Source organism: Mycteria americana, chromosome 7, assembly GCF_035582795.1.
Source record: "Mycteria americana isolate JAX WOST 10 ecotype Jacksonville Zoo and Gardens chromosome 7, USCA_MyAme_1.0, whole genome shotgun sequence".
Taxonomy (NCBI): domain Eukaryota; kingdom Metazoa; phylum Chordata; class Aves; order Ciconiiformes; family Ciconiidae; genus Mycteria; species Mycteria americana.
Genome location: NC_134371.1, coordinates 6,924,867 through 6,939,330, shown reverse-complemented (window position 1 = coordinate 6,939,330; position 14,464 = coordinate 6,924,867). Strand labels below are relative to the sequence as shown.

The following is a 14,464-nucleotide window of genomic DNA, read 5'->3' as shown; positions in this document are numbered from 1 at the left end:
ACTGAACTGCAGGACCACGGCTTGAGTTGCATAGTTCAGACTACATGACCCCAACGTTACCTCCTGACAAAAGGAGTCTTATCAGCTCTGTGCATACTTCATGCTCCAACCAGTAGATTAGTCCTTTAGCCTTAAAATATCTGTGGCAGAGACCACATATTAACAACTCTTTAAATAAAATCAAAAGTGAAGTTTCATGCCAAATTTTCACGTCCAACTACACATGAGTAATTCCTCAAACTCTAGTGGAATTGCTCCAGGTTTATTTCAGAGAGCAGTCCTCAGCCAATAGCCCTAAGCAAATAAGTTCATGATCGTGCTTTTTGATATTTCCATTGTTCTAGTTATCCTCATTAGAACACCCTAAATCCTCCTTTCCTCCTCCCAAACATACACTGTGAAAAGCAGAAACAACCACCCATGAGGATGTCCCCAAATTTAACAGCTTGGCATCCAAATCATGATCTTTAATCTTCAGATTATGCTGACACCAGGGAGCCAGAGCGCTCTGGGAGCCAGGAGGAGGCACTGGGCCACAGACCCCACGGGCACGTAGCCTCTGGTGGACATCCCAGCGGAGGGCATGGTCCCAGCCTGCCCCGCAGGACTCGTGCAGCAGGGAAGCAGCTCCGTCCACAGCTCAGAACTGCAACGGGCATTAACAGCTTGTGCCCGGCTCCTGACAAGTCGTAGGAGCTGCTCCCTTCTTCTCCTTCAAAGTCCAACAGTTGAAACCTAAATTGCTGACTTCGCAAGCATTTAATACAAATTTCTCTACCATGCCACCTTGCACAACTAACTTTCACAGTAGCAATATTGTCCACCAAGAGCACAGCAAGGAACTTTTTTTTCTCTTTTATATTTAACTAACCCTTAGCCAACAAAGAATTGCAGAGACATGAACTCTGATATGACAGTTCATATCTGCCAGAGATGCACAGAGGCTTGTCTGCTGAAAAGGAAATGCAAAATAACTGGCTGTATTGAACCAGTCTTTGAAAGTAAAACTATAACATGAAAGATCTGAACTGGTGGTGTGTATTTGCCTTCCGTTATTTCCCTGGATTTTTTCCCACCCTGGCTAAGCCTCATCATTGGGAACATCTCCTTAACATCAACAACCTTGGCTTCTAGTCACGACTACTAAAATGGTGCTTGAAGTCTAGAAATAGTGTCTAACTATTTTTCCGCTGCTTCCAGTGGAGCTGATCTTGCAGGGCACACAACCTCCTGCCAATTTTTTGCTGATCATTTTCACAATACCGAAGAGGTAATGAAGCACCATTTTAATCCAGGGTTGCAATCACTAGATAACTTATGTGATATTTAAGGCTAATACTCACAGCTCCAACAGGCTTGGCATAACAAAATGGAAAAAAGATTTCATGCCTTTTTTTAACAGGCACCGTTACTTCTCTGCAGGGGTATCTGCTTTCTGCCTGACTCTTAGATGTACACTTTGGGGTCAAATCAAACAAAAAAATCAAATCTATTCTGATTCATATCTCAGAGTGCATTAATTTGCTTTATGGCCTTTCCCTTGCCCTTCTAAATTTGTGTTCTTGTTGTTTATCATAAAATAGAGTTTTTAAGTATAAGGCAATAGACCAAAGCAAGAGCAAATAAGGCAGGGACATTTATTACAGTAAGAACTAATTTGATTACTACACACTTTCAACTACTAGTTAATACGAACCAGTCTAAAAGGCAAGAGCTCGCTCGTCACATACCAGAACACGCATTCTGCTGCCGAAAAGCACTGAATACAGAGTTTTCCCCTAAAACTTTACAACATGTTTCCAGCTCCTTGGAAAAAATTCTTCAGAAGAGGGTGGGTTGGGTGGTTTGGTTTTTTTTTTTTTTTGGTTAAGAAACTACTTAAAAGCTTCTTTAGTGGAGTTATTATGGTGCCCCACAAAAAGCATTAAAGTGGAACTGGGTTCAGACAGAGATACAACTGGAAGATTTCATGACTCTGGTTTGGAAGGCATTTCAATTATACCCAACCATTTATCTCAGTACAGGGGCTGAGAGGTATAAACAGTTTAATAGTAAGAAGGTGTTCAAGTTATTTCAAAGGAAGAGGAAATCTTTAAAAAATTCCTCTGTATATGGGCCAGTTTATTAAATTAGGTGAATGCATGAGGAGTATTAAAAAGCACTGCAAATGAGCTTGCGGGATGCTTGAGGAGCAGGAGGGAGCTGGACCACCCTGCCGTCCTGCCCTCTCTCCTAGGCTGGCTAACAACGTCCCCAGTACTTGAGGCATGTTTTCACTCTGTTCAGAAGTTAAAATACCACAGAGCAATTGCAGTATTTTGTGGGATTTAAGTATGACGCCATTCACAATTTTTCAGAATTACACAAGCTCACATGTTTCCTGGGGAGGGGAAGGAATTCCAGGATATCATCCATTTTCTGCTTAACAAGATGTCAAAATATAAGTATCAAAAGTTCTTACGCTATTCATCAAGGATATGTGAAATGCTTTGTATACTCTTAATGAAGCTTTCGGTCCAGTCCAGATCTCAATGAAAGTGGTGAAATTACTGGATTTATCGTATTGTTCACAGCTATTCTGCCTCACATCAACCCTTCTTTTTTTTCTTTTTCTTTTTTACTTCCTTACTTCAGAAAGAGTCTAAGCTTTGCAGAAGATGGAAGGAGCACAAACAATCTGGTAATCTGAAGTGGTTATTTACACAGAAGAACAGTAGCTGTTCAGGAGTTCCAAAACCTAACAGCTTATGAAAAGCTTTTTCCATTTTTTCCATAAATAGATAATTCAATCACATTTATTCTTGAAAACAAACGAAAACCCCCAGTTCTTGATACGCTGCAGGATTTCTGCTGGGAAGATACTGAGGATCAACAGCATATTTTATAGCTACAGTGGCTCCTTCTCTCACTTCCACCGGTCTCCTACCCATTCTGACTGTCACACTAGAACTTAAGGCAATGCCTAATAACGTGGACTTCCCTCCCTCTCACAAAGGGAGAAAAGTTGCACATATAGGCTCAATCTGCATGCATAGCTTTTGCTAGTGTTAAAAAAACCCAAAACTGGTACACATACCAGTGCGTGAAGGTGCACATGCATGCTCACTTGTGCAAACATGTACATGTAGTCAGTAAAGAGGACTATGAAAATATGTATTACCTTTTTCATTAATATTTCTACATTAAACTTCAACCAAGTAGACTTCTCTATATGGATCAATGCTATTGCTTTTATATACATTCTAATTCTTCAAGAAGCATACCTGTGAGATATAACCGGGAGGCACATGAATAGGGGGAATGGATCCATTGGGTGACATCATGGGAACTTCTGCTGGTCCTAATAGGAAGAGAGAAAAAAGATATTATTTTTTTCAGTTTAAAAAATTGCACAATTACTCAGAAAAGGCTAAAAATAGCTTTATTTTTGAAGCCTGCAATAACAAAATGAGCAGCTCCACTAATTCCTGGTATATGGAAAATGCCTTGTGCCATCATTCTGAGAATAAGATCATTGTTCAATGACTTTACCATATATTCTGTTGAAATAATATTTTCATCATAAACCAGCTAAAACATAGACTTTATATTACCCACTGATCAACTTATACAGCATTAAGCAGTAACACAATATGTCCTTTAGCAGCCCACAATTCCTATATTGAAATCTGGTTAAGTTATTCTTGTCGAAGGCATGAGAGCAGAGAACAAAGCAGAAACTGTGCAGCCTGGAATTAGGCAGCTCCCAAGGAAAGCGTCCAATTGTAGCAAAAAAAAAAAATCACATATGTGAAAAACTATCTATCTATTTAAGAATGCACAAAGACCAAATTCATTATCTCAGCTATTCAGACTAACCTTGGAATGTGGTTATACAAGCAAGAAGCTTATGGTTTCCACTCCGAACTCCAGCCCTGAATATGCAAGTTCCATTTTGAGGCACTGAGTACAAGTATAACAAAGCAAGTGCCATAACCTTTCGACTTTCACAAACAAGGCCTCACAGCTAAAAGAAAGCATCTAGGTAAAATGGAAATAGTTAACTCAATTGCTCATTGATTCAGCCATTAAAACCAGGAACCCCCAAACATCAGACAGATGTTTGCAATTAGAGTTTACTACTTTGAAAAATTAAAATTAATTTCATTACTTCCTTATTACATAGTCAAATGTTTACACTAACCTGTTAGTTAGCCCATTTGCCATGGGCTGAGAAAATAGTCATGGCCAAACTCTTGAGAAGAGCTCAGAGAGGACTCTGCTCCTTGTTATTGCAAATTGAATTTTAGCTTTGACTAACACCACAAAAGATAACATCATAATGGAGATAACATCTCTGTTACGGAGATAACATCATAGATGGCTTCTCTCATGGAGAAGCCATCTATCATCTCCACACCATGTCACATGCTAGGTAAGGAAGCTAAACATGAAAACATATGAAGGCCTTCAGGCACAGATGGGATGTAATGGCCTTTAGGAGTGACTGCTCCTAAAGTTTATACAAATCTAACGGAATCCCCAACACCACAGTGAGCCACAGTCTTTTGCTGATATCAGCAAAACCAGTCTACATTAAATAATCAAAAAGTCATTCCCTATCCATCTACATTTTTGTACTCCTCAGGCTGCTTATCATACAATAAGCAGGACTTCCCAGCCTCTCAAAATCCAAGTTACACACAGGAATCCTTCCGAGTTATTTATATCTCCTCTGATCTCGGTTCGTTTTCTCTATCCAGTTATTTATGGTCTAATCAGCACTTATGGTTTTTACTAGTCACATCTAGATTTGAAATATGGTAATTTATCATCAAGTGTATTAAGCACATGGAAACTCCGAAGTTTAAATTAAAAGAAGTCATTTTAGGTGTGTGATTCTGCTGCTCTTCATACTTCCCTATACTTAACTATGTAGGGAACTTTACCTATACTACAGCCCCAATAAGAGAAAAAAAAAAGTCGTTATTACTTCTCCTTCTTATTCAGCTCATACTGGTTCCCCACCACCACCTTATTCTATAGCTCTTTCAACATTATTTGTCTCCCCAAATAGTCAACAATTTTAGTGTGAATGGAAAAAAATTCAGCGTGAGCAGTAAGCAATTATTGGGGGGGAGCTGCCATCTAAATGGCTCTATTTAAACCCATCAAAAATACAAAGTGACAATTGATGCAGAAGGAACTTTACAGAAATATTATTTGAGTAAATGTGTTTTCCCTATCAAAAAATCTCTGCAAATTTCTTTTGAGGAATACGGTTTTTTATTTCTCTCTGAATCTACTTTGGTCTATATACACTGCCAAGTTTCACTCCACAGTAGGTTGGACAGTATATCTATACGTAACTGCCAACAGCGGTAAACAGACAATGACACTTTTTTGGGGGATTCAATCCACACTGGATTATCAAGTGTTGTTCAGTTCTTCAGGATGGAACATGCCTGCGATCGGGCAAAATGAATAGTTAACATTGTTATGCGACTCATTCCTTGTCAGTGATTTCTCAAATCTGAAAAACTGCAAGAAAAAAAGTCGTTATAAAATAAAAAAATCCTGAGTCCACCATTTAAGTAGACAATAATTTAAATGTTACGTGTAAACGTTGCTTAATAGAATAAAGCTTTAACGTTTAACCTGTTTCAGCCCCTCACCAAAATTCTATCTACTTATAGTCAATAGGCCCTAGCCAGTCCGTCGCAAAAATAGGTACTCTGACTTGGAAATACATTTAAAAATTGAACAGTTTTGGAGTTTCCACATACAGACCAGATAGTTTCTATACAACAAATAAGAAACACTTCGCTCGGCATGCCTCATATCTGTCCTTCTAAACCTTGTGCCAATTGCTCATATGGAGTAGCAATCTACTTGCAGGAAGAAATCAAACTCCCACACCGATACTGTTGACTGTAACACTTCCATTCCAATAATAATAAAAAAAATAGTGTTTTATCATCAAAACGTGCACTGTGCAAGAAGATTCCTAACCTTGCGTATGACCCACAAACTGTTAAAGTCATTTGGATAACAGGTTTTAAAAGAACGACAGCCTAGTGATTTGCAGCTAGATTTTGTTTCCATCGCTTTGATTTCAAGGCTAGCCAAATGACTTTAGCATACATTATTTCATGTCTCTCATCAACGGTATCAAAACAACTTCAAGCGGTAGTGAGTAAAATACAGACCCCATCTCCACAGCACAATGAGTCCCAGGAATTATTAAAGACTATTCTTGCAGTGAAACCATTCCCCAATTAACACTAAAACAAAACCATACCTTGGGGGGATTTTTTTTTTTTTTTTTTTTTTTTTTAGTATTTTTAGTCATGTCAAATATTTTTGAACTGTTAAAAAGCAGACATTTAGAGAAGGATGTTCCTCAGTTGCTCGTATCCACAGGCTGGATATAAGTAATGTGTCCTCTAAGGAATTAGAATTTTGCAAGTTTCAATTGAAGCTCGTGGTTCAATACAGAATTTAATTTAAAAGAGAAAAAGTCAGTCCATTCTACCACGGATGCTGTACAATGAAATGAGCTCGCTTTAATACTTTTCAAACCTGTTAACAAACAGAGGCTGCCTCTTGAGTTCATAATGAACCCGAGCCAGAAGAGCTTTGGCCACCTCTGCGGACAAAGCAAGAGGCCAAATTCCACGCCGAGCTCTGACACCGTACATACAGAGCACCTCCATCAGCTTCTGGAGGGCTGCCCCAAAATGCTGCGGCTGGCTCCATCCAAACTGCAGGTGCAAGGAAATGATTCCCCCTCCTCTGAAATAAGAGGAAAAGCAGAGGAGCCACCAGGCTGAAAGCACTGAAGTCCATCAGCCAGGCAGGTGACAAGACCACACTCGTCCCTAGCTGCAAGAGCACAAAGTTTTCGTATTTCTAACGCATGTTAATAATTAAGGGACAGTAACAGAAGCAACTCAGTCTCATATTGTGGCCGAGCTAAGGAACAGCTTGACACCCCAGTAAGAGCCTGTCCTCCTCTTCCAAGCCACACGCTCCCTCTTTTGCGTTGCTCTGTCACTCCTCGGACGGTGTGGAAGCTAATTACTTTAACCATTTTAGATTACCAAAAATGTTTTGCAAATCTATTCCCTTTTTAAAAAACACCTGCACACGTAATCTAACAAAAAAAAGACAACAATTATGCTACGCCTTCTTGTACCATGGTTTATTGTGTGAAGCCGCAGATCAAAGCAAGGCTCCCTTCCATCTCTGTCTCCCACTTCCCCTGCCAAGAGGATGCTTCTGTCACGGAGAGATTGTCACTTCTTCTGGCCATTTTTATTCCTTCAGGAATAATGTCACAATCTACTTGAGAAATTTCCGTCCCAAGGTTTTCAAGGCTAATTATAGCCTTGGTTGCAATCCACGACACTTTCAAAATTCTTGTATAAAACCAGTTTTGGAGTAAGTATGCTTTTTTTCTTGTTCCTGAGTGACCTTTTATGCATGCTTTAGTTTAATTAGGTTTTTTCCCTTAAATTATAGAAGCCACAATCTGGCATTTCAGTTCCTTCAGCTATAGCAACGCACCTTTCCTATTTCTTTCTTTCCACATAGCATTATAGGGCAAAGAAGTAATTTTACTACACTATTTTCCTTTCCTTAGTGCTTATAGAGCATTACTTTTCTCTCTTTATTACTAAATTATGTCCACTGTAGAATATTTTTCACATCCAGCTCCAGCACATGGGCATATGTTTTACTCCGTGTTTCTACTGACCGTTTTGTGTAGCTTATTACTAAGAGCAAACCCTATCAGGCTTTGTTATAAAGTTCCCATTCTGAGAAGTTACTGAAAACTCTCTGAAGTTCAGGGATTTCTCAGCCCTGTTTCTGGCAAACACGTACTGACTTACCGCAATACCTGCATTAGCAGAGAAACAATATGAAATTTCGTGATTTGGGCACTTTTACTTTTAAATTTAAGAATCCTGTATATTTTAATAACAAGAACCTACTGCACTAGCTAAGTAGAAAATTAAATCCAGACAGGTAAATGCATTATATTTTATAAAGCTTAACAGTTATAAGTAATCCATGAAAAAATATTATGCCTCCCTCTGATTCACAACAAAACTGGTATCACATCTTTCACATAGGGCGCTTCTCAGGAAGTAAATCTATGGAGCAAGAGGTGTGACCGAACGAAAAGGAAAGATAATTAAAGGGCAAATTGGCCTGCTTTGCTAAAACAAATGACCCAGGGCTTGCTGACCTTGGCCGGGACCCAAGGGTTTGCATTTTCACATGGATGAGCAGCTGTTCCGGAACAATTTCCTCAATGCAATAAGCACACAGGCTCCCTGTCGCTGTCAGGCACACGTGTCTTCTCCCTCCACTTGGTTATTCTCAGAGCAGCTTATGGACCAAACAAGGTGATGACAAGGAAAACAAAAACAACAAAAAAAAGCCTGGATCCTTCCATTCATCCTTCCTTTGCAGCAGAGGTGTGGCGAGCGTTTTTCCCAGCCTTTCAGCCACAGCCTAAAACTGCTTGTTAGCACAAGCTAACACGAGTGCGTCAGGCCACTTTATAAAACCTTTAAAGTAGGATGTGAAGAGCTTTCACATATAAATATCACCACAATTTTGAGGAGGAATCTCTCCTAGACAAGAGGTAATTCAGATGCTAACTTAGCTCTGCTCACATACGGTAAAAGGCAGAGGAAGAGTCAACTCCCAGCAGTCTACTGAAGTCACCAGGACACAGGGTCTTAAATTTGCTGCTGATCAAGATCTGAATACTTCGTCCTTAGAGGAGTACAAATTTGTAGATTAAAGCAACTCCACATTAGAGAGAAAAGAAGGAGCGGCTGTGCTGGTTTTGGCTGAGGTAGGGTTAATTTTCTTCTAGTAGCTAGTACGGGGCTAGGTTTTGGATCTGTGCTGGAAACGGTGTTCATGATACAGGGAAGTTTTAGCTACTGCTGAGCAGCGCTTACACAGGGTCCAAGGCCTTTGCTGCTCCTCACCCCACCCCACCAGCGAGCAGGCTGGGGGGCACAAGAAGCTGGGAGGGGACACGGCTGGGACAGGTGACCCCAATGCCCAAAGGGACATTCCACACCATATGGCGTCATGCTCAGCACATAAAGCTGGGGAAGGAGGAGGAAGGGGGGGACGTTGGGAGTGATGGCATTTGTCTTCCCAAGCAACCATTATAGGTGATGGAGCCCTGCTTTCCTGGAGATGGCTGAACACCTGCCTGCCCACAGGAAGGGGTGAATGAATTCCTTGCTTTGCTTTGCTTGAGCGCACAGCTTTTGCTTTCCCTATTAAACTGTCTTTATCTCAACCCACGAGTCTTCTCACTTTTACCCTTCCAAATCTCTGAGTGAGCGAGCGGCTGGGTAGTGCTTAGTTGCCGGCAGGGGTTAAACCACAGCAGCAGCTTTTACAGTATTAAGCGCTTGAGGGGGTAAAATGACAGCTTTAAAAAATACCTTTGGAGAGGCTTGAAATGTCAGAAAAAATCCCACCTATGCGGCATTCAACCTGCCATAGGTGGGGTCATGAAAGGTGCAAAAATAACATTATCAATACAGCTTATCAAGGCATAGGGTTAACAAAAGCATCCAGGACTTGGCCATCCCCACGGCACCAGCTCATGCCTGGAGAAGGCAACGTATAGAGAGTTTTATACTGCTTATCCATACATATTTGTCAATTTTTTAAAGACAACTTCATCTACACATAAGGATGTGAATAAAAGGATGCCTACCACATGTCCATTCACATTGTCTGGCACCTCAACTCTTTATTTTCTATTCAGATCACAGTTTAGTAGTACGAGATAATTCCTTCACCTTGTAAGAACAGTGCAAAAACATTACCAAAACCCTCAAGTTTAATACAAATGGCTCCATGGATTTCAAATGATCTTGGATCCAGCATCAAATGACTACTTAAATGCAAATGAGACGTCCAAAAAAGTATCAGCCTGAAGTCTCCTGCACCTGCACGGTTTAGCCATGAACACAGTCACCTCAAGCTGTACATACAAACACGGGGTTTGAAAGTGGAGATCGAAGCACTTTTGATGTAGGTAAGATGCGTTTCTCAAACTCCTTTGCAACTTCCATGACTGCTTTATGTTTTTCCAATATCCTTTCTAAATCCTGTGACTAGATTAGAATTCACTAATTATTACAGTCCTTTACCCTCCACCCCATCCCAGATTATCACGTTAATTTGTTGTAAGCATTTAAAAAATAATTAAAGTTATAAAAAATACACTGGTGTCTCCGAGTTTCGGTGCCTTATTGTTATTAACATTAAACTGCAAATCCTGTATAGTTGATTTACATGTTCGGTACTTGGATCGCAGAGCCACAGGCCCTACAATAACATTCAGTCTGGAGTCGGGGTTTGACTGATGTTTTCAACATGTGCAGACAAACTCACTGAACCAAACATCAAATCAAAATACTCAGAAATCTGTGCCAAACGCATCAAGCAGACAGCTCCTGGAGCATTTTCTGGCTTATTTACATGACAGCACCGTTGCTGTTTACACTAAAGACCCTTGAAAACGGTTTATTTTACCTGTGTTTGCTACTTGACCTGGTACACACAGCAGGAGGCTCAAGTACATTCAATTTGTAGTTAAACACCAGCACCCGACGCTTTAATGTGAGAACCAAGATATTCCTATCCCACAGCATGCTCTTTTGCAATGTGTGTCTCCCAGATGTTGTGTTCTGGTTTGGGGCATATTCCAGAAAGAATACAGTAACCCATAAAACCAGGAAATGAACTAAAATATATAAGTTGCACCGAACCTGTCCAAAGCTATCACAGTACTACAAGCTGTTACACAGAAGTAGCATTGCACCTGAATTTGAAGAGGAAGCTAGGTTAAATGTTCATTTTTATCCCCTACAGAACTATGAATTAATAAATTTTCAAGCATCAAACGTTTGGCGTTTCAAACATTAAGTGCATTGCATGTTGAGATGTTTATCCTGAATTGTCCGGCTCCTCACCTGCAAGACCTCACACGCCGCCCTGCACCTTGGATTTTGGGTTCATGACAATTTAACAAGCGGAGGAGAGTCCAGACGAGGTCAATAGGCTGCTTTAGCAGCCTGGCACAGCGTCCCCTCGTGCATCAACAGCTTCTCCTCCTGCCGGGGCTGGAAGGGGAGCGGGAAGCGCCTGGGGACAAGGACCTGGTCCTGGAGCGTAGGGCCATCCTACGCCAGGGACAGAGCACCAGTAACCGCGATGTGCAGCAGCGACGACTAAGCTGACACGTTAGGAGAAACTGCGACAATCTGCAGCTCACTGAAGTATTTAGAAAAGGTTAGACAAGTATATTTGTTCAGCCACAGAGAATGGAGATGGGCGAGATGGATTCTTCAGGTCTCTTGCTGTTTTCTTCTACACCCAGGTGGGTTTTGTTTCTTTTTTAAACTAGGCCCATATATTATTCTAGAGTTTCAATTTACAGGCAACATTTTGGAGTGGAACCTTTTTTTGTTGTTGTTTTGAATAGAAGTGGAGTATTTTGCTGCCCTAATCTGAACAAACAAGTTGGATTCTTTTGCTAAAATAAACCTTTTCTGATGGTTGGCTCATCAGCCGCTACTGCAAAAACACTTGCAAAAAGTATGTTGCAATACTTCAAGCATTGAAAATAAGCATACTCCCATGGCAATTCACCAGATGGGCTACAGATTGTAAATCATAGATGTCTAGAGTAAAACACAAGAGACAAACATCTGCCTAAAATCAGTTGACTTGAATGGCAAATACTGTTAAATAAATTAGGACTACGTTGGAAACAAAGAGAACAACCAACTATGTTGAAAACATCTGAAATTAATCCATTAGCACACAAGCTGCAGCACAATAACCTGAAACTGGAGAGACATTCATTTCGTGATGAACATTAGCCCAAGATGACACCCTGACATCTGAAGCAGGAGCACAAAAGCATTTCTGTGACCCAGCACCACGTTACCCCACAAGCACTCACGAATCCATCCCCAGAACATCTGGCTGGAGTGGGGTTGTTATTCTCCTCGCTTCACAAGTGAAACTGTGGGACAGAGAAATTAAATGCCTGATGCAGGGTCACACAGGAAACTTGTGGGAACGTAACTGGACACAAACCCAGGATAGAGTTTAAGTCATAAGACAACACTTAAGCCTGAATAAATCTTCAGACTATTAAAGACCGGTAGGTTATCACACAGAAAAATACTCTATTTTGGGAAAAGGGGAAAAAAAAAAGTCTTCCTCATATCTACTAACCTTTTTTTTCCTTCGCATAACCCTTTGTCTTATGATAGAAATATGCCAGAAGTCTGTAGATGAACAGAGAGAACGGCACTACCAAGAAAGGTGAGACAGAAGAGAGTTGCACAGAAATCTGCAGCCTGTCCTTTGCAGGAGGCTCCGAGAGAGAAAAGGAGACCATAAAGCTGAATTCCAAAATGGGAGAAACGCATCAACTAACTACTGCCGACCCATGCAAATGATGGGAGATCTCTGTCAGCATTGGGCTGCATTTTAGAATCAAAAAATGTCACACACCAACTTTTGACACTACTAAAGCTTTGACCAGCAACAGGATTAGCATCTTCCAGCTGCACCTACAGCTCTGGAACTGAGCTTCCCACCAGACCTATATAACCACTGCACTAACTTCTAGGGGAAACGGTTGGCATCAAATGAGACTTTTTTGGCTTTTGCACCAGTTACTAACAGCATTGTCACTTACATATGATACAACACTAATTGTCTGGTATCAATAGAGGTTATTTCTTTGTAGGAGGACAAACAACAAGCCACAAGAACATCATAAGGATGGAAGTTCAATTATGGACATTGTTTTGCCTTTGCAATTTGAGACAGCTCTTCAACACATTCTAATGATGTCAGTGATTTCTGGGGAGTGCGTGTGCACGTGCTAGCTTTCTGGCACATTTATAACACGGCATTCACTTGCAAAAAGTTTTGTTCTCTGCAACAGGCTTATAGAAATGCTAAACAATCAGCTTTGAGCACAACTTCCATTAAAGGTAGCAATAATTATACAACACCAGCTTTCTGCAGCAGCAAAAGAAAGTGCACAAATTATTCATAATATAATTATTGCATTCCCATGGCAACACCAAAAGGACTGTGCAATCGGCAACAGACCCAAAACCTAGCCAACAATCAAGTTACACAGTATGTTCTCTTCCGCCTGCCCCAAATGAGGCAGCAATTAGGTGATGGCTATTCTTTACCCGTCCACCCACAGCGAGAACTATCGTCCAGCCCGCGAAAAATATAGCAAACTTTCAGTCCTACCACCCGCCTCGCACTGATACAGTGCCACCAGTCATCATCACAGGGGCTGACGAGTTTTGTTCGTGACATGTTTGGATCCTGGACTTCAGTGAATCATCTACAATTCTCTATTTGAATATGCTCATCAAAAACATAGCAATTAATATCCACCTGCCACAAACAAGCTCTCTTTATCATGTGAGAGCGGGGAGGGAAGGAGAATCATCAACACTGTTGGTACTCAGGTACATGCTGGACTATTTTGCAGGGCTGCGGTAAACTGCCATCTCCCTGGGGTAGAAGCACATTTTACATATATAAAATATATACATATTTTTAATATTTTTTCCATTCAGTAAGGCTTAAAAGCAAATTTCAAGATATTAAATATTTTCTGTCTCTCTGTTGGGAGTTTTATTATAGTACTGCACTTACACCAAAGTAACGTGGAAAAAAAATGCAAGCTAAAATTCCCAGTGTGACAATCAGTGCAGTGCTCAGAGATGCCCTCGGGAGCCATGGGGTTTTCCAGCTGAGCCTTGCTCACACCAGACAGAGAGCCATCTCCTCCTTCCTTCACAGTGGTTCAGTAATCCTGAGGCAGCTCGTTAAGAATTAAAAAAATAAATAAATAAATAAAAAGCTCCATCTTAAGTAGAGAAGCTTCAACCAGAATATCATTCTTCTGGGTAGGCAAGTGTGGCATGCAAATAAAATATTTCCCTGAAACAGGGAGCTGCCGGAGCCTAGCTCCCTGCTCCCCAGGGAGAACCAGCTCTACCTGAGCCTCTCCTGACTGATGTTGCTCAGTTTCTTCTTCAGCATCTCCCGTGACCAAAGCTCCACAAAGTCCCCAGCTAGTGTCTTCCATTGCCTACCTGCCTTTGCACTGGAAATGTGACCAGCTTGAATTTCTTTCCTTTAACATTTTTGCTTATTCCTTCTCCACCCACAATAGTAGATGGAGGAACCTTCCATTATTGTCTTTCCAACAACCTTCTATGAAAGCCCCCACCCTCCCCCCTTGCTTTGCCAGATCTCTCTTGAGCCTGCCCTTCCCTAGACCAAACAAAACCTGGTTTTCAAGCTTTTTTCATAGGTCACATCTACAGACCCTCGATTCTCTTTGCTGCTGCACTCCGAACCTCTTGCAGCCAGGCCAAGC

General features: G+C 41.0%; 1 protein-coding gene across 8 annotated transcripts in view; it reads right to left on the bottom strand.

Annotated features, from left to right (window-relative positions):
- Nucleotides 1-14,464, bottom strand: part of FNDC3B (fibronectin type III domain containing 3B) — a 215,611-nt gene that overhangs the window by 105,185 nt on the left and 95,962 nt on the right. For 7 of the 8 annotated variants that reach the window (XM_075506878.1, XM_075506879.1, XM_075506880.1 and 4 more), the window contains one exon: nt 3,264-3,340. In XM_075506878.1, coding sequence (XP_075362993.1) covers nt 3,264-3,340 — 77 coding nt within the window. Of the gene's footprint in view, nt 1-3,263; nt 3,341-3,597; nt 3,632-14,464 lie in introns of those variants that run through there. The other variant, XM_075506884.1, reaches the window with a different exon arrangement.